The sequence below is a fragment of the Eulemur rufifrons genome, chromosome 3 (assembly GCF_041146395.1).
Source record: "Eulemur rufifrons isolate Redbay chromosome 3, OSU_ERuf_1, whole genome shotgun sequence".
Taxonomy (NCBI): Eukaryota; Metazoa; Chordata; class Mammalia; order Primates; family Lemuridae; genus Eulemur; species Eulemur rufifrons.
In genome coordinates this window covers 10,368,774-10,393,650 of record NC_090985.1, presented here as the reverse complement: position 1 = coordinate 10,393,650, position 24,877 = coordinate 10,368,774, and the positions used below count along the sequence as shown (strand labels likewise).

General features: G+C 45.6%; 1 protein-coding gene across 2 annotated transcripts in view; it reads right to left on the bottom strand.

The window, feature by feature from the left end:
* SLCO3A1 (solute carrier organic anion transporter family member 3A1) overlaps nucleotides 1-24,877 on the bottom strand; it is a 282,154-nt gene that overhangs the window by 206,749 nt on the left and 50,528 nt on the right. For both annotated transcript variants that reach the window (XM_069465764.1, XM_069465763.1), the window contains exon 2: nucleotides 18,050-18,515. In XM_069465764.1, the coding sequence (XP_069321865.1) occupies nucleotides 18,050-18,515 (466 nt within the window). The remainder of the gene's footprint in view (nucleotides 1-18,049; nucleotides 18,516-24,877) is intronic.

Sequence of the window (24,877 nt, the reverse complement as noted above, 5' to 3'; positions counted from 1 at the left end):
CTATCACAACTTAAAAGGTCACTTCTGACCATCATAAGCAGGGGGCTTGGACCCTTAATATTTGTTATTTAGCATAAGAAACCTGATCAGGAAATTCACTGAGGATGCCTCCAAAGAGTGTTACCGTGAAAAGGCAAAGTTATAGTCAGGGCCTTAGGAAGGGGCAGTAATTTACAGAATTATAAAAATCATTGGCAAGAAAAACTGGGTTTAACAGTGAAAAGAAGTTCAACCAGGGAAATAGAAGAGGAAATAAAAAGAAACCTCCATTATGTAGAAACAAAACGGATCGATGCTTGTCAACCTCCTCTATCTGGCTGGTTCCAAAACATTTTCCCACAACAAAAAAAAGAGAAAAACCACAGGTTTGCAGTGTGGTGGTGAGTGTTTGGAATTTGTTAAGGGTGGCTTTCAAAAGAGAGCTGACTCTTTTTGCTATAGCTAGAATCTGAGAATGGCAAAACCTGGAGTAAATATGTCAAGGAATATTGTCAAATGTATTTAAAAGCAGTTGTTTGGCAAAGAAATGCTATGAGGCACCTACTTGACTCTTTATTCTAAAGCCAGTAAGACAGGAGCAAAGAAGTGTTGGAGGAGACAGTCCCCCATGGGTCTCTACACTCCTACGCATCTTGCTGGGTGCGCCAGGAATGCAAGACCCTCGCCAGCTCTCAGTGGGCCGCCTTGAGGAATGAGGTCAGGCATGTCTCTGGAACGAAGAGTAGGCTTGCTTGCTGCTTGCTATAAAAGCAGCAGATCCCCTAAACTCACTGTTCCTTTCCTGTAACTCACTGTGGGTACAGACATCCACCTGGTCCTCAGCATCACCTGCCATGGTACTTACAAGGACAGAGAATAAACATGCTGACTGTTGTCCCATGAGTAACAAAGCCCTCTGTCTCTGACTCAGGGGTCTCACATCTTCTGAGCATCCATAAAATAACAACAGGCTAACATTTTAGTTTGTAATGAGGTAAAATCAAAGCCCAGACTTGACAGGTAGCTGTAAGATGAGCCAGTGACCATTAGAAAAAGTAATAAACCTAGGGACAGGGCACGTGAGCACTCAGACCATTAGCATAACCCCAAAGTTGTAATTTTCCAACTCACAAAAACCAGAAAATCAAACTCTGGCAATTCTAAAGCAGTGGGATGTGGCATATAAGAGCAGACACCTGTATTCAAATCCCAGTTCTGCTACTTGCTAGCGCTGAGATCTTCGGCAGGTTGCCCGACCTCTCTGTGCCTCAGTTTCCTTCACCTATAGAATAGGGATAACAGTACACATCCCAGAAGATTACTGCTGTTACAAGAATTACATGTGCTAATTGATACAAAGCACACAGAACAGAGTGAGGCACAGAGCAAGTACCACCAAGTGTCTGCTATTACTACCAGCTGGAAACATTCAATGGTTCTGTGTCCACACACTGCTAATTATCCTCGTTGTCTATACGCTGTAATAGTCCCTGATTTTTAGGGTATATTGTTGGGTGAGAAAGTCAAGTAGAGAAAATGTACATAATCATCTGCATTTTATTAAAGAAAAGGGAGCTACTAATACACAAGTATATCTGGTTATATTTTAAAAACGGAAAGATAAAAACCAAAAACTTAAAGAAAAATGATAACCTCTAAGGTAAGGGAAGGAAGAGAAAAAAGTGACAGGTTTAGAAGCTAGTATTCTCAGAATATCCCTGTTTTGTAGATTTGACTTTGAAACCCTGTAAATAGTTTATATAATTACATATTTTGAAAAGCAATCTATAAAAATCAAAACAAAATAAAGCAAACTTAATTGTTCATTGAATTAGAGTCATAACCACAGAGAGAGAAGACATTTTCAGTTATTTTAAAACATAATAATTTAACTGTATATCCTGAATAGGATACACCTTAAGGACAAAAAGAACTGGGGGGAAAAAACTATAAATCTTAAATTGTTTTTGCTAGTCATGTCACATTTTCCTGCTTTTCTTATTCTAATTATACCTCAGGATAACAAAATAGTTGAAATGGGGAAGTTTCTCTTAATAGAAGCAGTTAAGGAAGGAATGATAGGCAGGAAGTAGGAGGGGCCTCACACCTGTAATCTCAACCCTTGAGCCAAGTGGATTGCTTGAGGCCAGGAGTTCAAGACCAGCCTGGGCAACACAGGGAGACCACTCCCCCCAGCGCCCTACCTGGGTTTCTACACAAAACTACACAAAAAACGGTGGGAGGATCCCTTAAGCCCAGGAGTTAGAGGCTGCAGTGAGCTATGATTGAGCCACTGTACTCCAGCCTGGGCCAGCCACTGTACTCCAGACCTCATCTCAAAAAAAAAGGAATGCTAAAATTTAAATATCACCACTGTCAAGGCCATGACCAGTGGCCACTGACATCTTAGAAAGAGAAAGCCACATATTATATGTCCCATACTGGAAGTATATATCATCATCTATGAAGTATTCTCTTGCCACAAAACAACAACAACAAAAAATCAAACCTGAATCTGATCAAGTCTCTAAATCTAACAACCAGCTGTCAGGAAATGCATGCAGGCAGGGGACAGAAGAACATGTCAAAAAGCACTGTCCACACTGTACAAAACTCTGCAGGACAAATGGTCCAATTTCTTTAATCTGGTAGGAAGAGAGATAGGAAGAAACCCAGAGATTAAAATAGACTTGAGAGACAAGTCAAGCAATTGCAAAGTACAGGGTGTTTGGATCCGATTTAAATAAACTTTTTTTCTCTGAGACAACTGATTTGAACACTGACTCCATATTTGTTGGTATTAAGAAATTGTTATTAATTCTCAAGGCATGAGAATGACATTGTGATGTTTTAAGAATGATTATCTTAATATCCTGTAATAAATAATTACAAACAAAATGATAATGTCAGAAATTTGCTTCATAATAATGAAGGAGAAGGGAGAATGGGCAGAGATGGAACCAGGAAGGTGGCATGTCTATAATTACTGGGCAGTGGCCACACTGGGATTCATTCGACTATCCTTTCTATTTTTGGCTATGTTTGAAATGTTCCATAATGGAAAAAAAAAAAATCAATTTTCTATGAAATCTCAACTTTGGGCCAGACATGATCAGTAAACACTATGTTCAAATCTTACCAGTGACTTACTAAGAGATGTGACTTTGCACAAGTTACTTAATTCTGTTGAGCCTCAGTTTCCCAGTCTATAAAATGGTCCTTGTTGAGATGAAGTGGAAAAACCTAAGGGCAGCACCGAATGCAGAGCCTGGCACACAGCACGCACTCTCCCAGAGGGGGCTTCGCATCAGCCAAGGCTTTTCCAAACAATCACCACTGCAGATGGCAAGCCACGGAACCTAACCTTCCACCTGGATTTTAAATGAAAGGCCTGTTTAATGCGAATAGAGTATTTGTCTAACGGTCTCCAACAGTGGTGAACTGCATTCTGAAAAGAACGTGCTTGGCTTTTGTGTGATGAAAAGCAATCTCTGTTTTCCCCCTTCCTCTCTGCAGTGTGTGTGTGTGTGTGTGTGTGTGTCCCCACTGAAGACACAACCCAGCAGGACAAGCAGTGCTTGCCCATTCACAGAGGAGGAGGACGAGGGGGCCACCTGACAGCAGAAGATGTTCCTGGCCCCTCTCAGGCTGGCCCTGTGTGATTCTCAGGGAGCCAGCACACCCTTTCCCCAGTTGTGAACACTGGCAAGTTCTGAAAATGCTTCTTCCAGCTATATCTGGACAGCCAGCTCCGAGACATTACCTTCCTTTCTAAAGCTGTGCGAGAGGTTTCGTCATGTTATTTCTTTGCCTGCATAATGCGCCACAACAGGGAGCAACATTTGACGCCTAAGAAAACAGAATTTACAGGAGCTTTTGCTCTGAGAGCATACACAATGTTGATCCTTTTCTCTAACAACAGCTATGGTTCAGAAGACAGTGTGTCTCTTTGCAAGGGACTGAGTCATTATTCACACTTATGAAATATTCCTGAGCACATTCCGTCAACATTTTCCAACTCCACATCTACAAATGCGTATGTATATATTGGGCTGGTGTTTCATTTTGCCCTCCCTATGTTTCAAACTCTTGTTTATGGCAGTTGCTGATACAGTTTGCTAGGAAGCCGAACACAGGAATACATCCCTTGGAGAAAGAATCCCCTGGGCTCAAATCCCCATGGTGTCCCTTGACTCAATCTCTCTGTATCCCGATTTCCTTCAGTAAAATGCAGCCAATAAAACTTAATTCAAGGGTTGTTCTGAGGAATACACCGGAAACTATATATAAAGAACTTAGCTTAGTCTCTGGCACATAAGTCTTTAATAAACATTGGCAGATGTTATTATTACTCCTACAGCCAGATGCTAGGTCTGATTCATCCACGTATCCCTAGCACCTTGCACAGGCACTGAGACATAGTAAGTTCTCAATTAATGTCTGCTGAATGAACAGATGAATGAATGAAGTGTAGTCGACTAAATTTGTCTCTTTTAAAAAGGGTGAGTTATTTTAAGGGTCTCAAAAATACAATAGTATAATCTCAACATAGGCACTATATTAACACAGATAACCATATTGTTAACCATATTCACTGGGCATGCAATCAAATTAAATCCAATGCAGATCCCTTGGAACTTTTGCAACAAAGATTCCAGGACAATGCGCATCTCTCCAGGTTCACAAGCGTTCACAACTTGCTTTGGAGCAGTGGCAATGCAGAGGACAACCTGGAAACAGGCCAGACTGAACACAGTGAGACTTGTCAGCAGCCGACAGTCCCGGGGAGAGGCGCCGAGAGCCTGGGCTGTGGCAGTAAGAGAATGGGAGCCAGACACAACGCTTGATCCATACAACGATGAGGCTTTTAAATGCACGAGGGAGGAAAGGACAAGACAAGGTTAAAGCAAACTTGGGAGGAAATTAAAGAGCTGAATTTTAGACTTACTGAATGCACCTTAGGACACCCAGGTGGAGCTGTACTTCCAAAAAGCTGCAAATATGCCGCACACCCAGGTGCACAGCGGCATTGTTCACAAAAGCCAAGAGCTGGAAGCTGAGTGTCCACCCCTGGGTGAACAGACAAAGAAAATGTGGTCTATCCATAAAATAGAATATTATACGGCCTTAAAAAGGAAGGGAATTCTGATACATGCTGCAACAGGAATGAACCCTGAGGGCATTGTGATAAGTGAAATAAGCCCGTCACAAAAGACACTGTCTGATTCCGCTTCTATGAGGTATTCAGAACAGTCATACTCACACAGAGGCAGAAAGTAGAATGGTGGTTGCCCGGGGCTGGACAGAGGGGGAACGGGAGTTGGTAAATAGTCACAGAGTTCCCGCTTTGCAAGCCTCAACTGTTCCGGAGCTCTGTTGCACAATAAGGTGAATATGCTTAACCCTGCTGAACTGTACACTTAAAAATGGTTAAAATGGTGAATTTTATACTATGTGTAATTGACCCAAATTAAAATTTTAAAATTAAAATGCTGGAACTATGAATCTGGCACCACGAGCCGCAGGAGGTCAGTCTCTCACCTTCCCAGCGCTGTCCCACATGGAACACTCGGTCGCCTGCCCAGTTTCTGCCCTCTGAACCCGCCCTTCACTCCTTTAGGTGGACCACTAAGAGACTGTCATTTTTCTAAAGGCCACCAAAAAGCTCTCTGAATGACTTCAGCAAAGTGTGGCTTAAATACAGACAGCTGGAAGGGGGTTCAGCTGCCTATGTCCTTGGGGATGGCTTAAGGGAGCCTTGGCCACCCCCGATACACCACACTGTAACCACCTTCTTCTCCTAAATGGTATATTTCCATGGGAATTTGGGAATTCCACCCCTGAAGGTCTTCAGAACACCCCAGGGCTCAACAACTGTAGATGCTAATTATTTTCCCCCGTCGTGAAGGGTTGGGAATTAGAGTCTCTCGGCTCCGCTTGTTCTTTTTCTCCCACATGTTCATCTGTGACCCATGAATTTTTCTTACCCTGCCTTCTGACCATGTTGGCCCCCGCTGTGGTGCAGCAGGTTATAAAGTCGCTTCTGACTCAAAACGGAAAAGCAAGTCGGCTCAGGCAGGCCTGGGAGCGGACAACTGACATCCAAGTTGCTCAACTGCAGTGAATGGATAGCAATGAAATGCCGCTAGGCCTGCAACGTAAACAGAACCGGCTGGTGAGCGAGTTTCTCTCACTTCACACAGGGAGATTTTGAAAACAACTCGTGTGATATTTTGTAGGAGCAAAGCTTTATCTGATGAGAGTTTAAAAAATTCCCACAGAGCCAGGCCCTGAACGCCCCAGACCCAGACTCCTCCTGGCCTGGCAGCACCTCCCCACGCCATACTTTACTGCCAGAACAGCAAAGTGGCCCAGGTGTGTCGGATACCAAAAAAGGGCTGTATAAATAACTGGGCAGTTGGGTCAAGTCACTTTTCATACTTAGTGGAACAGGCTTGGAGTCCTAGATTATCCTGGTGGGGACATACTGTCTGGGCTGGGGAGGGTAACATATGGTGGGAAGGATACTGCCCTTGGGACAATGGAGACCAGGACTGTAACCCAGGCCTTGCTAGTCACTGACCGTATGACTCTGAACAAGCTGCTTAACCCGCTCAGTTAACCCCTATCTCCCTGGGAGTTAGGAGTGCAAGAGGACATGCAAATCACCCATTTTCTGTATCTGTCATGGAGCTGGGACCCCATAAATGGGAGCGAGTGTATTCCATGTTATTATGGTCATTATTCAAACTCACATGTGCTTCATACACTTGGCTAAGCAGACAGCTGTTAAATTTTCTTTGTGATGATAATGAATCCTAAAATTAGACACTTGCTGACAACAAGTAACAAAGCCAATATTAAAAAATAAAATAAAAGCACCTATGTGGGAGACATTTTGTTCTCTGTACTGCCTGATGGCCTTGGAATCTTGTCTTTAGCATCAAAGTCACAGGTATTAACATGTCCTTAAATCCATACACTCGATCGCCCTGGATGAAGACAAGGCTTTTTGCCCCTTGATATGAATGTACAGATTAAGGCCAGGGTCGGTGAAAAGATTTAGATCTAGTAACAGGCACCACTGGGTTTCAAAAGGTTCCAAGTGTCCATACACAATTTTAGAATCTATTAGATCCCTGCTGTGTTAATGAGACCTCGTGCTGGGAATCCAAACTCCCTTTGTAAACTCCATTAACAACCCACAATGTTCTTATGGTAATAATGTCTTGCCCAGAAAGGGAACCGGTGACAAATCACACCCATTGGCACCACGTGCTTAGAACATAGCAGAGAGAAAGGAAGGAGACAGAGATCAGGACGAACTCACCCCCAAACCCCCTCAATCCCCCATGCCTGAAACAGGAGGCAATGGTATAAACAAGAGGTTTCTCAAAGGCAGCAACTATCTCCAAAAATATTTTGCTGATAAAAAGTTTGCCCAGTTCATTGGTGTCCCTAGATTATTGTTTGGGTCCCTCATAGCTTTCTGCTTTTGCCTGTTTTTAATGACCCCCACGAGACTTTTTCTTAGTTAGAACACATGGAAAGTTTTGACTTTGAGAGTTCAAATTCTATTAATGATCCAAGTGCATTTTTAAGATGTTTTTGCTTTTAGAACCAAAAAAAAAAAAAAAAAAAAGTTTTGATTTTCCTATCTGTGCATCAGTCTAAACCAGCACAGAAAATTTGCTGAATATTACCCAAAACACCCACGGCTAGGCTGAAAGAAGGGATGGAAAATTTCAGTCCCAAAGGAATTTTCAGGGGGGAGTGGAGGAGGCAGCAGAGGAAGAGGAGGGCTGAGGGGTATCTCCAATGCCGCTGAGGACGCATTCTGACTTTGCACCCACAGTTGCCTAAGTGCTGTTTTAATGTTTCTTGCCATAAGTACAGTGGTTCTCCAGGGAGCAAATCAAGTTAAGAGCTGAGCAGTGAACAACATTCCAGTCTCCAAATGCCATCTGTCACTCTCTACAGCCTACGTTACCTCAACTATCTTGGCTCATCTCACCCCAAGTTGCCTGTCATCAAAGTCTAACATTAGGACTTTACGTGTTTTTAACCTTTTTCGGGGTCATGAACCTCGTTGAGAATCCAATGAAAGCTTTCTCCACAAAAGCACACATACACACAAATCTTCACACAATTTAAGAAGGTTGTGAACTTCCCCCTGCCCTAAAAGCACATCCAAGAACCCTTAGCTTCAAGTAGTCCAGGTAAGTAGCCATCAATGACTCAAACCAACTTTCTGAATTCTAGCTCTAAAGAAATACACATAAATTTTTGTAAGTGTCCATTAGCTGCCTAAGGCTTTGGTATCTTCAGATTTCGTCTGTATGTGGGCTAAAATAAGCAGGCACATACACACATTAGGCTTGGCAGGAATGAAATGGCAACACCGAGTTGAGAATGGAACATATTCATTTAGTTTATTCATTCCTGAAGTTGTTAAAGGGAGTTAAGGTAGCTTTGGCAATTGCAGTCATGTAAAGGAGCCAGGGTTGGTTATATTTCTTCCATTCAATAAACAGAGCCATTGAATAAGCTGAGCATGCTCAAAACTCTCCTGCCCACATAAACAATTTGCTATTAAATACTTACTGTTCCTGCACAAAGCTTGCCAACAGGTTATTTTTAAATACTTTGTTTATGGTAGGTAGGAAGAAAGATAGGAAAGGGGCTTTACTTTTGTCTCTGAGTCCCTGTCCTGCAACTTCAACACCTCTGAAATAATGAAATAAGCCAGAACTTTCAAGCTAACCGTTTTTATTTTATGGACAAGGTCAGTGTTCTTTAGAGGATTGTGAGTGAATATCTTGGCAGTGTGAAAGAGCTAGCACTTTTACCAGAAGACAACTTACATGGGTTTCCCTGGATTCTATCCCTGTTCGAAGGTTCCTGGCCAAACCTCAAGAGGAAAGCAACTCACTCTAACTCTTACGTGACAGAGCATTCAACCCTGATAAGGCATTCAGCTGCAAATGTTGGAAAGAATAATTTATGTGTTCAAGTAACTAGGATTCTAAGGGCTAGATGTTAGCTTCAGGCATAGCTGAATCCAGGCAGCCCCCTTGCCCTCCCTTTCCCCTGGGTCTACTTTCCTTCCTGTTATCTTCATTCCTAGGCAGGTTCTCTGCACATGGCAGCAAGGACAGACATTGAAACCTCTGGGCATTCAGAGTTCTTTCAGCCGGCAGTCCTAGAAGAAAAGGTAGCCTGTCTCTCTGAGTTCATTTTTCTAACCCCAGGGTGGACTCTCACTGTAGACCAGAGCCCTTCTCTGCGTCATGACTGGCCACGCCTGGACCACAAGGCCACTTCTGCAGCCACAGCAACCAGCTGAGACGGGAGAAGCTGTTCCCCAGTGAAAAAACAAGGTGCTGGACAGATAAAAGCAAATGTCCACAACCAAGATTCTTACACGGGGCATTTTAACAGTAAAAATTCCTCTAGCAAGGAAGAACTCACTTCTCACTGAAGAGGAAGGCCGTTAACCTCAAATCCCTGTTAACAGCAGCAAATCACAATGCTCTATAGAAACCAAACCCTTCGCACCATCTGCTCTCACAGAATGCTTCTTGTAGGTGAAAAGGACAAAAAGAAAATAAAGCCACAATTTTTCTGTATGAGAAAAGTAAACAGTCTAGAAACAAACTAAGACAAAAAATATGCATATGATTAGAAAAATATCTCAGTCTTTTTTATTTAAGAACAATACCTACGCTGCAGTTGAAAAGCAAATAAAATAGGTCTACATTCACTAGTCAGGTGCAGTAAGAAAGCAATGGTGGTAATGAGTGGGGTCTTTAACGTTCTTCTGGAAGGAAAATTCCCTCACGTGCATCTTCACCTTTCTCTGGGTTGTCTCTAGGTGCTACGATCTTTGCAAGTTTCTTTGTAAAGATGCTCTCACACACACAGTAACTATCTGTAGGCCCCAACCAGCCCCAAATGTCTTTGGTCTCTGCAGCCCAGTGCTCCCTTCAGGGAACTGCGAGCAGCATTTTTCTTCCTCTGGCCACGCTAGCTTGGAAAAAACAGTTTTGTTTCTTTTCCATTCTGAGATTCCCATTCTTATGAAAAGTAGGGAAAGCATCAGCCAGAGCAGACCCGAGGGGCCCACTCAGCCGTAGGTGTTCCCTCACTGCTGCCACAGTGTCCTGTGTTTGTGCAAGAGCCCCCATCCCCTTCCCTGAGCCCAACGCCCCATCCTTCAGAACCACAGTAGAGAACACTGTTCATTCCGGTTGCAGCACTCAAAACGTGCAAGAGCTTTCTCTTCCTCCTTTCGTATTTGTTCTATTTACTATTCCAAAGGCGGGTGGCTATCTGAAATTGATGGTCCCGAGCAAAGAGCCCCAAAGGGCAAGCACTGATGTGTTGGAGCTGGCCTCCCTGACGCTGACCCAGAAAGGGTGTGGGGAGGATTTCCACGAGACGGCCACTCCGTCCACTTGGAAAATAGGGATCTCCAGACTCTCTTAGCCAGAAGATCTGGAAACACTTTGCAACCCCCAGGGCAACAAATGGCGAGGACAAGGCAAGGACCAGTCCCCCAGGAGCCACACTGCCTTTCTCATTTGTTAGCTGAGCCCCTGCAGCACTTAAGACTGCGCCCCTGGGCAGATGTGGATGGGGGCTGCAGAACAAGGGGCCAATACTGATGGCCGGCCCAAAGTTTGTCTGCGTGACACTCTAGGGTCTCACTCATTTATCTTCTGGAAAAAGTCACAGCAAGGCCAAAAGGCTGGCTTTCTGGTCACACTGAATCTATCCGAACTAACCTGAGCTTTTAAAGTTTTCAGCAAATGTGGATGAGGCTAAAGTCACAAAGATGTTCATCGCCTAATGCCCAACAAGCAAATCCCAGCATTTCTAGATTGACAAAATAGCATGCAATTATCTAAAATGACAATATTGTTTATGACATAGAAAAATGTTTATAATCTGCCTATTGATTTTTAGAAACAGGTTTACTTACAGTATGGTCTTAACTAGGTAAAAATATGTACCCAAATAAAAAAAGGATGGAATGAAATATGCCTAAATATTGATAATAATTTTCTATAGGTACCTGGATTACAAATTATTTATGTTTTCTTATTGTATTTTTTGTTTTTCCCAATTTACTAAAACAAGAATATTTTTTTTAAAAAAATTGAACAAATATGCTCCCAAATTAAGAAGCAACATATTAGAACCCAGAAAGCCAATCAATACATCACACTGGGATGATGGCCATACTCTGGGGCACCTCCAAATTAACACAAAGTAGCTTCCCTGCTGCTGGGGCTGTGCTAGCCCTTCATGTACTTTGAGATGAGCCACAGGAGGGGTCTGCAGGGAAAGAGGAGCCCTGCTGGTTTAATTCGGGGCTGAAGAGGTTGCTATTTTCAGCTCTACAAGATGGATTACATCCAAGGCCAAAAATCAGGTTCCAAGGACTCTGGTCAAAAGATCTGTCCCCATATTTAGACAAGTTAATCACTTAACCATGCCTCAATTTCTACATCTGGAAATGGAGATGCCATGACTATAAAGATGAGCAGGGCAGCATTTATTGATCCTCACCACGTACATGTTACCTGATGTTTAGGGAAACCTGGCAAGGTAGACTTCAGCCTCATTTTACTGATAAGACAACAGGCTCATGGCAGCTGGGAACTCATCTGAAACCCGGGAGGCAGGTCCATGGAGGGGCCAGGATTTGAATTTCAGGACTGCTGCACCCCAGAGCCCACACTCCAAGTCTTGTCCAAGGTCACCCAAGCGGCAAGCATGGCAGTGATTCTGAGAACCACAGCACGTGAATTATGAGTGGCTGCAAATGAATGAGAAACACCTAGCAGCCCAGGCAATATGCAAGTACCAGATAAGAGCCACAGGCGCGTTTCCTAGCACGTTGCTAAAAACACAGTGAAAATGGCATGTGACCAGCAGCTGGGGAGAGGGACTGGAATATGGCCAAAACAAATTGACCACTTTCACAGTGTCATTTATTTTAGAAAAAAAAAAATTAACGAAGGAAACTTCAATATCAATGACATTGCAAGAATATAATGAGGTATGCTTGCTCCCATAAGGGATGCCTTTTTAATTATTTTTTCAGAAAAACTGCAGTCACAGTGTATTTGATCCATACCCGACCCATACTCTTTGGAGAGTTAAAATACATTTTACCCAATGTCAAGTTAAAATAAAAACTCATCAGAGGCAAAATAACTCTTTGCTCCCAGGGCTCCGAAAAGAAATTTGGTTCTCTTTGGTTGCTGGCTGCTGGTATTCATGTGACCTTTGTATTAAACAAACACTTTGCAGATGAAATCTGAGAATAATTTTCTTTGCACCATTAACTAGAACACAGAGGGCTGCACCACGTTTCAATATAAGTGATAAACAAAGAAAACATGACATATTTGTGTCTAATACACTTGCCGCCCAGCTTGAAGCAATTGTTCTGTGTATCCAGGCATCCTGCAAGGGCTCCATTCTCCCTCGGAGTGCAGAAGGACCCTCAGGAGACCCTTCTCAAAGAACCCCCTTCCACCAGCTAGCTCCCAGTCTCTCCAAAGCAGCCACTCTCAGGAGAATCTGCCAGCCTTCTCTGTGTGTGTGTTGATGCTGCCTGTGTGTCTGCCTAACATATATAACTCAAAACTATCTGGTTTCATCTGGATCCCAATATGCATTTTTAAAACATCATCCAAATTTGATAAAATTGCACATAACTATATATACAGAGACAGGCAAATGAGTGCATATAACAGTGGTGAAATCTGAATAAACTCTATGCATTGTACCAATGCTAATTTCCTGGTTTTCATATTACTCTATAGTTATGCATGACTTTACCACTGGGGGAAACTGGATGAAGGGTACAGGGGACATTCCTATATTTTGCAACAACTTGTCATTCTATCATTTCAAATTAAAAGGTTAAAAAAAGAAACGTAGATCCTCAAATAATTCCTCAGGTACTTTGGGGGAAAAAGATGATGATGGAGCTCCTCATAAAAGAAAGTTAAGGCAAAAGAGGCAGGAGTCTAGTTCTGGTTTGGGACCGGTCCCTTTGGTGAATGTAATGGGCTCAATGGCAACCCTCCCTCAAATTCCTATATTGAAGCCCTAACCCCCAGCACGGAGGCATGTGGCTATATTACCAGATAGAGCCTTTGAAGAGGTAATTAGGTTACATGAGCTCACACAGATGGGCCATAACCCAATCTGACTGGTGTGTTTGTAGGAGGACATTTGGACACCCACAGACACCAGGGGCATTCACACACAGAGACAGCGAGGGGGGCAGCGAGGGGGGCCCTCCGCAAGCCAAGGAAGGAGGCCGCAAAGGAAACCAACCCCACTGGCACCTTAATCTTATACTTTTTATGAGAAAATACATTTCTGTCGTTTAAACCACAGTAGCACTAGCAAACTAACATGGTGCCCGTATCCCACATCCCTCATTCGTCTGGATTTGTCCCCTCAGTAATGAGCTCCCAGCCCTTGACATCCCTCTTTACGAGGAAAGCGACAGCAGCAGGGTGGCAGGAAACCCCATCAAGAAAGGAATGAAAGTCTTAGCATAGAAGAGCTAAGCTTTAGGTGATCCCTCCCTCCCATGAAAGGTTAGCACTCAACTGTTTGGAGAGTCATAATACAGAAGAGGACTCAAAATTTTTTATGGTGGGCGTGGAGGGCAGAACCAGAACCAGGGTGTGGGAAGTTGTAAGGAGGCCTATTTCTAACACAACATACGGACAACGTCCTAATGGCTCCTGCAGGGCAAGAATGGAAGGAACGGCCATGTGAAGGTATGGTGTCCCCATCGCTGGGGACAGGTGAGCATAGGACAGAACAAATCGGCTGCCCCTGCCCCAGAAGTCTAAGCTCTGATGTGCACCCATCTCTACTCAAAGCACCATGAGACAGAGCCACAGCCTCTTTCCAGAACCCAGACCTGAACTGCTGGCTAGCACCACGCCCTCTCTCCACCCCACCCCTAACTCTCCATTCTGGCTCTGACCCCGTCCTCCATTCCAGCAGCACCTCTCTCCCTGGACTTAAGGCACGCAGCTGTCTTCCCGCCTTCCTGGTTCCTGCAAGTTTTATTCCCTAAAGGCTTCAGGCTGTCTTGTGGAATGTGTTGTCTTGCACTTGACACCCTGGACCATCCACCACCCTCAACCTCCCATCCCAGCCTTGTGAGCAGATCCCAGATGTACCTGGAATAGGTAGCACTCTCAGACCCAGAGCCCAGCCCCATCCAGCTGAATGATCGTGAATAAGTTAATCTCTCCAAATCACAGTTTAACTGTCTGCTTTGTTTATGACAGCAACAATTTTAAAAACCCATGTCCAACAACACAGAGCATAAAATGTTATGGTATATATTCATAAGGGAATATTATGTATATAGCAATAATGTCATAGAAGAATATTTAGTAACAGAAATGCTCATGAAATATTAAGAGAAATGAAATTACAAAACACGGTTTATCATAAACACATTTTTTGCAGAAAAGCATACCAATGCAGAAAATAGAATTATATACATCATAAAGCTAAGAGTAACTATTCTCTAATAATCCTTTTTTAATATTTCCAAAATTGTAAACAGTGAACATGTAATACTTTTTAACTAGGAATACAGTTATTTAAAAAAATCTTTACCACTCTCATTTTACTTTCTCTTTGGAAAAACAAAAGGGGGGCAACAACCAACTAATGCAGCAACCTAATAAAAGGACACAATGAGTCTATTACATCACCCTACTTATACTGTCAGAAAAAGCAGGTAAAACTTACGTTTTGAACTTGGAGAAACAGAAGGACAGCTAAGAAAACTGGGCTAATAGAATGTCACAACCTGGAGCTAGAGGCATGCCTAGACTCCCAAAGAATGGATTCCTGGACCCCAGTAGGGTTTTCACTGCCACCCTGCTCATGTAGTCCCTCTACGAACAAACAGCACCACATGCCACCCACGGGTCATCGTCTGGCTGCACTGTGAGGCTGGGTGCCACATGCTGCCGTAGTGAAAAGCCTGCCAGCAAAGTCCCCATTCATCCAGTTTGTCCCCTAGTAATGAGCTCCCTCAGCTCCGTACCCGCCCACCCCAGCCCACACACACACCCTGGAAAGGACTGGCCGCAGAATGGTGCAGCCAGAGGAGCCCCTTGTGAAAGGCCCATCCAGGGATACAGGAGTTTGGCAGCAGCTCAGCCACGAGAGGCCAAAGCAAATAAGTCATTTCAGTTGGAAATATCAGCTTGATTCAAGATGGAATCCTTCACATTTCCCCTGGCTGTCGTGGGATCTCTGACATGGCCACTGATGTCATGGCCACAAGTCTCATCACCAATGACCTGCAGCCTGAGCAGTGCATTTTGGTCATTCCTTTCCCTCCTGACATCCACACAAAAGGATCAGCTTGTGAACAAGCCTGTGTTTTACGTGTACAATACTTAGAATCCTTTCAATCTCCAATCCCGTGTCACATTTTAGGCATATGACCAGGCGGCTGGTCTAGAGTTTGCAGGAGCTGGAACCAGGGGTACATGTGCTATTCCACCCCAAGGGGTGCACATTTACACTTACAGTCCCAGCATCAGAGACTGTCCTCCTCTCTGCAGGGAGTTTAGAGGCCATAAATTCATATCAATTCTGTTCAGTGGGTTTTCCCAAATAGTTCCTGGAGCAAAGTTAAGTGGCTTCAGGAACTAGCTCCCTATTACAGGAGATAAGTGCTGAAATATTCTTGCGATCACAAACACTTTTTCATGGCTTGTACAATAAATGAATGAACCGGTTATATTCTGCATATGCCATGGTCTTCATAAATTGTTCCTGGAGAGTTCAAACCGTGCACAGAAAAAAAAAGGCCACCTATTGAGGCCAATCTGTGCAGAAGGCTTATTTATTCTCTGCTGCTCCCTATAAGCACAGACCCATGAAACCAGTTGAGAGAGACTAAGAGCGGCCATCTTCACAGCCTTGTGCTATCATGTTGTGGAATTCGGTCATATGTACCAGAGCCACCAAGGTGTCCATGCACCATGCAAATAGGTACTCTCCCAACTCTCTGACAACTTAACCATCAGAGGAAGGAATACAGTGCCCAAATAGAAATTTGAACAGTTGTTCCTACCAAAGGCTCAACACAAATCCTACAGACAAGGCCTCAGAATTCAAGAAGGCCCCTTGCGTCGAATGGCCAGCCCTACTGGCCATGCCTCCACCTCCCACACACCCATGCCCCAAACCAAAATGCTGCCTAATCCTAAAGCTTGGCACATACACAACAAGCCCATGCCGGGGGGCGGGGGCGGGGGGTGGTGCAGGGCAGATACCAGAGCATATCTCATCAGGGAATACTTTCAGAAGAGTGTTCAGAGACTCCTTCAGGAAGCCCCAAGCAGGGGTGATTTAGCACTGGCATGACTTCGGGGAAATCCTGGAGAGAGAGATTTTTCTACTTAATTCTGTCATCAGAGACAAGAACTCAGCTTTTCACTGCCCATTTCATTCCCTTAGCTCCAATTTATCTACTTCCTGTTATTGCTACCAGAAAACAACTCTCCCCACGTCCTAGAGTGACATCAGTCAAGTCAGAGACCAATTAGCTGGCTGGATCTCAGAAGACCTTTTTGGCAACATGCTGTAGCCCACATCCTGACACTCACATGGAGTAGCTATCCCTCAAGCTTTAAAGGCAACAAAAGATAAATGAGTTCCCTAGTCCCCTTCCCAGCCCATACCCACTTAGACACTACAACAGAAACCCTAACCCTCTGTGGCCTGAGCTGCCGTCTTGTGTTCCATAAGCAGGTCCTGCCCAGGCTCACTGGTGATGGGGCAGCACATACTCTCCACCTGTTCTGCCCTGAGCCCAATCACAGAAAGTTGACACATCTGCAACGCAATTGTTCAATAAAGGCATCTATTCCATAGCTGGGACAAAAAGGCACAGGGGAAAATCAGCATTCCAGCGTGTACTGGTCGCAAACCATCCTATCTCAGAAAGCTTGGGCAGCGTAAGGTGGCAGCTTGACAGGTAGGAAGCTTTATGTCAAATCCAGTTCAAATTCTATTTTAACTTAAGCCTCCATAATATAATTAACTTTATACCTCGAGGCACACTGCTTTTGGGAGGCACGTAGCTTTCCCAGGTGGAGGGAATTTTCTCAAATCTTCGCACTCAGTGACTGGGGATGTGTCAGAACAATCCAGCAGCTTGTGGGGGACAAAATATACTTCGTGTAAAGGAGATGCTGGGCCCAGCCCTCACTCTGCAAGTGACCCTCCAACAGTGCCCACAAGGAGCTACCGAGAAAGCCATTCGCCATGTGAGCAACCTGCCACTTAGGAGTTTCTTAACCCTAGACCTGCACGTGGCTTCCCTCCTTACCGTGTATCAGCAACTATGACAGTGCAAAATAATTTTTTCAAAACCCAAATACCCCATTTCTTTCTAAATATCCTGTTCCCATAACCCTGTTATTAAAAAATTATTATAAGTCACCAACTTGGAATTATACCAAACGCTGGCAATGAAATTGCCTCTCCTTTTGAGCTGCAATAGGACAATGACCAGGAGATCATTCTGATTCTTAAAAGTTGCGGTTTCAAATGTGTAGACCCCATGTATAGCTTGGTGGCTAATACCAGACAGCCCAAAGTCCACACACACACACACACACACACACACGGAAAGCAGATAAACATAACATTCCTCCTGGCTGAGTCTTCCCATTCGAGATTTGTAATTGCTCCAGCACAGTGAAGCTCAAATCCGCCTGTCCATTAGCACCACCTGGGGAGCTTTAAACAAAAAACGCTCCATACCCAGGCTGCATCCCAGACCAACTACACCAGAATTTCTGGGGGTGCAGCCCAGGAAGCAGTATTTTTCACAAACCCCAAGGTGTGCTGACAAGTCTGAGAACCAGTGCCCTGGCACAATCACGTCCAGGGTCCGCCTTTCTGTCCCCGGTCAACACACATGGGTGCCAACACACACACACACACACACACACACACACACACACGAGCCCGCGGCAGCTCCTACCTATGTAGAGCGAGGAGTCCTTCCTCCGCACGTGGTCGTCGATGTAGGAGACCCCCAGGGGCTGCACGGGGGTAGCACCGATGCCCAGGAGCACCTGGGCCCCAATGAGCAGCAAGTACATCATGTTGGTAGCCGTCCGGTTGCGGCAGATGAGGTCGGGGTCGGGCCCCTCGTCGCCGCCCGAGCCGTTGGCAGCGCAGACGTCGCGGCCCTCGGCGCCCCAGCGGATCTCGCCCGCCTCGTACTTGTACTGGTGCGTCAGGAACTCGGGCAGCGCCGACAGCAGCGCGCCCAGCGCCATGACGATGCCGCCGCAGCCGATGAGGCGCGGCCGGTGCCCGCGCGCCCCGAAGTAGCTCACGAAGAGGATGAGCGCCAGGTTCCCGATCTCGAAGCTGCTGGCGATCACGCCCACGTCGGCGCTCTGCAGGTTGAACCTGCGCTCCAGCGTGGTCAGGACGCTCACCTGAGGGGGGGCAGGAGGCAAGGTTAAGGCCAATCAGAGAGCACGCCTGGGGGTCTCCTTCCCCCACCCTAGCCCCCTAAACTCCGCCCCTACCCCCTCCCACCCCCGGCACTGGGCACCCTGCCCTTCCCGGCCCTCCCCACCTGGCGTTAGCGACACAGGCGTAAAGGCAGCTGTGCAAATTGAGTTGAAGAATCAGGAAAAAAACGTTCACTCGGTATCATAAACCTAATTCAACGGTTAAAGAATTCACTTTCCCAAGAGCAAAGACGTTTTTCTTGGCACCTGTTTCCAGCCTAAAAGGTTCTACCCTCCCTTCCCGAAGCACTATTTCCCCCCACCCCACAGGCCACCACTGTAGAGGGCCCATGAAGTCCTATAAAAGTCCTGAAGTCCACAGTTTGCACACACTCCCCAAAATATACCACCTATAAAGTCCATGCTGGAAGGACACAGGAGCCAGAGGGTTTTTATTATCAGGTTAGCAAAGCCAACCTAAAGAAAGGAAATAAAAACAAACTTAAAAACCGAGGTGGCAAAATGGACAAGCTAGATTAGCCCAGTAGGATAATCATTAATTAGCTCTTTGTTTCCTTCTGGAAATTTCCAAACAACATAGCAGATATCCCTAGAGGCCCCCAGGTAAATACAGCCCTGACTGTTCTTAGGCACTATAGCCATGCCAAGGGCCCTCCCAGTGAATATTTTTATGATTTTCCCCACTTTTTGTATTCTTGTCTGCCCTACATTTGTTTAACAAATATTTACTGAACATCTGCTATCTGCCTGGCAATGCTCTAGACACAAAAGACAGAAAAATGAGGAAGAGAGGACACCTGGCCTGAAGATGCCACCTAGCAGGAAAGTAGACATGTGCCCAGGTATATCACAAAGCAACAGGAGGTTATGTCTGTGATGCAAATATCACACTAGGAGGGCGCCAGGAAGAGATGCATTATCACAGGGCTTCTTGGGGTGGCAAGAAGAGGAGATGGTTTCCCTCCTGCCGTATGCAACTTCCACACGGGGTGTTATGAGCAAGACAAGAGTCCCTGTCATGGGAGACCTGACAGCTGAATGAGACCCTTGCTGGGCAGGGAAGAGCATTTCAGGCAAAGGGAATAGCATGAACAAAAGTCGGGTGGCATGATTTAACCATAGAATAGAACAGAGTTGGGAAGCTGGGGTGAGGATAGATTATAAAGAGCCACAATGTCACTGTAGTGCATTTAGACAATCCCAAGCAGTGAGGTAGAAGGAATGCAGATTGTGGAATGTGGAAAACCTGGTTTGAATCTCTGCTATCATTTCCTTAATAAGGTCTGTGGTGTCAGTCACGTTATTTAACCTCCCCCAACCTTGATTCTGCGAAATAGGGATTCTCTGGCAAAATGGATGTGAAGATTAGAAATAACGTATGAAGAGTCTTCTAGCACAGAGCAGCCTTCCCCTACATGGCAGGAGCAGGTGGGGAGGGGCAGGGAAGCAGAGGCTCTGGGGCCAGGCCACCTGGGTCCATCCTGACTCTGGGTGACCAGGGCCGAGTCACTCTGTGCTTCGGCTTCCCCATGTGTAAAACAGGGAGAGTGCTGCCCTGCAGAGCGGGCACCAGGAGTAAACAACATGTGTGTAAACGCTAGCTAAGGGTTAGCTCTAACTGGTATTATCATCATCCTATTTCTGTGGGCACCACGGACGTCAAAGGTTTTCAAAGCATGAGTCACACCAGGTGTGGCAAATGGATGGGGAAGAGTAAATAAATGAACGCCGGTGGAGAAACAGCTGGGCTATTGGCGGAGAAACAGCTGGGCTATTATTGCGAGGACAAGAAAGGGCTCAATACAATGGCAATGGACATGAGCAAGAAAAGATGTGGAAAGCATTTTAGGGCAGAATTCTATTTCTGGGAGACTGGGCTGGGTCTGTTGACCGAATGGGTGTGTCTGCAAGGGAAAGGGCAGACAGGACAGTCACATGGACCCAGCCTTCCTCTCAATGTATAAACGTGGACACTGTTGTAAACACCCATGCATCCACAGCCTCTCTGCAGTGCCCACACACAGGTATCTGTGCACACACGCGTACACCTGTGCTGTTAGCGCGCCTCTACTTCCCTTTACCGTAAAAGTAACAGTGTGGCCAGGTGATTCCTCTTAGCCTCATTTTCAAACCTACACATTTAAACAGACTCCATTAGCAGAGTGGTTCTTGACCTCACCTGCAGATTAGAGGCGCCTGGTTCCAACCTAGAATCTGAGTCAATTGTTCTAGGGAACAGCCTGGGCCCTGGGATGTCTTTAGAGCTCCCCAGGTGATTCTAACGGGGGAGCAGCACATGGCTAACGCAATGACACACATTACTGGGGTCTTTCTCTCCAGAGCAGCGTTGTAACATCCGCATACACCCTCTGTCGCCAGCGTCCCAACCTGACTCCTGCTTCCATTGTGCTTTGTAACCAAGCCAAGGCCAGCTCACAACTCACTCAGCCCTAGTTACGTGATTAGATTATTATTTTTCAAATGCCAAGCATTTGCGATTGTCAAGAAAAGAAGTTTAGCTAGTCCTGACTTCATTCAAATGGCTTTCAGATACTCCCAAAGAAGTTCTCTCTGAAAGGTTTGGGCAAGTAAAAACATACTCACTTTTCCCCCTGGTAATACAAACAAACGTGATGGAATAAATGCTCTAACGGGGGTTTACAATAGGCTATACAGTGTGGGAACAAAAAGGCAGGCAGCCTGAAGGCCTGGGAGGTGGGGGACTTTGGGGAGCTGCGCTGAGGCCTTTGTGTGAGGCCCAAAAGAGGCTGGATACAGAAGTGGAGAAGGACATGTCTTAGCAGAGTCCCCTGGAGAGTCACCTTGAGCAATGTGGTGGGTCTGCATCTTTGCAACCTCCACCATGGCGGGGGAGGGTGAAAAAGTGAGAGGAAGGTTTGGAACAGAAGCCATGTCTCATTTCTGCCATGAGGCTTAATGACATACACACCAGACAACAATCTGAAACATGACAACTGCTCCATTTCAGCAGGTGTGCCCTGTCATAAAATATCATGCAGGTGTGCACAGTTATGACAGATAAGGGTGGTGGGGACAGAGACAGCTGTGGGCAAAACAAAAAATAATTAGTTCTTCTAGAGACAGATAACGCCCACGCCTGCAGCGCTTGTCCTGGCTCACATCTGCTCTCCGCAGAGCAACCCACAGGGGGGACAGGAAGTAGCAGGGTCTCTCCATCCCTGACCTGTGGCCTCTCCCAGGCCCCAGCGATGCTAGTCTGGGTCAACAGTTAAGTCACATAAAGATTCTGAAATGATGCTTTGCGGATCAATTAGATCAGAGGCTAATGTTTTCACTCACTTAAAACACAATTTTGAGAAGATGGACTAATTAAGTATGCATGAGGCCATAAAGCCCACTTGTGGCTTTTATGTGGCAGTGAACGACCCGGCAATGAGGAAGATGCATGTTAAAGAGAATGGCCGTCTTTGCTTAATGGGTAACAGGGCTGGTGGAAAATGTCTGCGACTCCCGCAGAAAAAGGAAGGAGGAAGTGCCCTTATCCCGGGCCAGTGGATATGACGTTATCACGACAAGAATGCAGTATTTATCAGGTTTCTACTTCCACAATTCAAAAAAGAAAAAAATTGACGTGCAGTTCAGAATCTCTTGGAACACTTGTTAAACAGAGAGATTCCCAAACCCTAAGACAAGACCTGGAAACCAAGGTGTTATAAAGCCCCCACTGCCTCTGGCGCCCAGCTGGGGAGAAGTACCACCGACCACCCAGGCGTCCAGGCTCACACTCACCGTCAATCTAGAACCCAGGTTCTCAACCTTCACTGGCAGCAAAGTCACCCCTGGAGGGGATCAGCCTCCAGGGCTCCAAGCCCAGAGTTCTGATTCAGCAGGTCTGAGATGGGGACTGAGGATTCGCGTTTCTAACAAGCGTCCAGGTGAGGCTGGCGCTGCTCATCGGGGGACCCCACTTTGAGAACCTCAGCTCTACTGGGCTTCCTCTCCTCAACAAGCCTAACCCCATTGGAAAGATGGAAGAGTTTGTTTCTTAGGTTATACTCAAATTCAGAGTAACTCCTCTTTTGCAGTTCACAGAGACACCCTCTCCTCATGTGGGAAGTGTGAGCTGCATTTTGGGGAGGCTCACCCCTCAGGGTCCTAGAGTCACTCAGCCCAAAAGAAAGAACTTGAGCCCAAGTTGTCAGAAATGCCATGGCCAAGGACACATGAGCCCTTCCTCACTTTCAAAAGGTGCCAGCCAGGGCAAGGTCATCAGGCACTCACTGAACAAGAAGCCAAGTTCCTCGGGGCGGCGGCAGAAGCTCAGGACTGCCCCCAGGAGCCCTCCCAGAGGTGTGCCCACCTTCTCTCTCTGGCCTGCGTGGCGGAGCCTGGAATGACCTGGAGAGCTTTGAAAAACACCAGTGCCTGTCCCCTTACCAACCCAAGGCTGACGTAATTTGTGAGAGGTGGGCCTGGGCATCTGTATTTTCAGAGCTCCCCAGGTGAGTCTAATACGCAGGCAGGTAGCGTTGTGTGCGAGCACAGGTACATGCATATCACGTGGCAGAGGCGCTGCGTATGCCTGGCTGTTTCCAGCAGAGCACTCGCCCGCCCCAAGTGCCACCAAGTAAAAGAGAAATTCAGTCAATGCTGCTTTATTTCTGGAGGAATGAGTTACCCTGTAGCATGCTCATATAATAAATGGGTGTCATTTTAAAACCATTTTTCTTTAAAAAGCAGACTAAGAATTATGTGGAGAACCTCTTAGACACTGACTCTGGCCTCCAGCCCACGCCAAAAGCATCCTCACGTCTGTGTGTGAGCGGGGAACAGCACGGGGCAAATGTGTGAGATTGTGAGAGCCTCGTATCAACTGGCAAAGCTTGGGTAAGGCACTTAACACTCACTCCTGCCACTCCCCTTCTGTTCTATACTGTGAGATGACGATTCCACCTTGCAGCTTGTCACACGGTTCAAATGAGGGGGACACGCTTTGCCTACCGCACCTATGCCTGGGGTTGTGAATATGCAATGGGGCTTTACCCTTCCCTGCAAAAGGATCCTAAAAAACTACAGCTCTCTGGACTGCTGCGTTTGCTCTCTCTGTGCCTGGTCTTTAATAGGAGCACTACTGTCTTCTCTGATCACCCTGTCTGCGAGTGACAATCTCAGCTGGGCCTTCCTTAGAGAGGCCTCCTTGGTCTCTCTCTGAGACTGTCTCTGCTATCTCCTGCATTTTTCTCTGCTTCATGACTTGCATCTTCCTCGAGCTATTTTTCCCTCTACACTCCATGTCTCAGTTTCCCTGAACTCACTCTTCTCCCACTGTCTTCCCTAAATGGCTCTAAAGTACAACAGAGGCAAACTTTTTATTATTCCTTATGTTTAGTAGATTTTTATGTGCATCAGTTCATTCTAAGAGAATGTGTGACATTTTATGATTCTCTTCCTTTAAAAAAAAAATCCAAACTTAATTGCTTCCTACTTATAAATCTCATCATTGATTTTTCTCTGTAGCTCTTTGGTCCATCATAGAAAAATAAAGACTCTCCCTTTCTGCTGAGTACAGTCACCTAATAGAATTTCTCCCATTCAGTATCAGAGCTCTAAGGCATTAGCAGACACTCCTGCATCAGGCTGGCTATTATTAATAGTCCGTGCTTAGCACCTTCCCCAAAACAACTTGAGACATTCTCTGAACTCTCAATTTGTGTGGTGCCAGTCTCTGTTATTAGATAAACTTCAAGAACAATAGGAGTTAAATGATTTCCTCGGCATTCAACAAAACCGCACAGAGGAACAGACACAGTCTTAAGACAGAGATCTTAGTCTACCGCATGAGAATTTATGCGCAGGCACACGCTCTGGGCAGAAGCGCCTTCACGGAATCAGGTCCTCTACATGCCTAGAGCCCTGGCTTCCTGCCGCCTGCACTGAAAATCCTTTATCCAGTCCCGCTGCCAGGCCAGGGGCTGGAGATGCAAAATGTGACAGACTTGATCTCTGCCCTCAGCCAGCTCACAGTATAATGGAGATAACTACGAAACAGACCATTGTCATGAAAGATGAATAAAGATTCTCTTCACCACAATAAAGAAAAGCACACAGCAACCAAAGATACAGCCTAGTGAGTAATTACCCAGCAACTGAGGAGGAAAGTGTCATCAAAGCAAGCTCCAGAATGGGGGTAGCATTAATTATAATCATATTGAACATTTGTTAATTACTTATGCTAAGTACAGTACTGATTACTTTACATATACTGACACATTTATCCTTTTTTTTTTTTTTTTTTTTAAGACAGGGTCTCGCTGTGCCACCCTGGATAGAGTGCAGTGGCG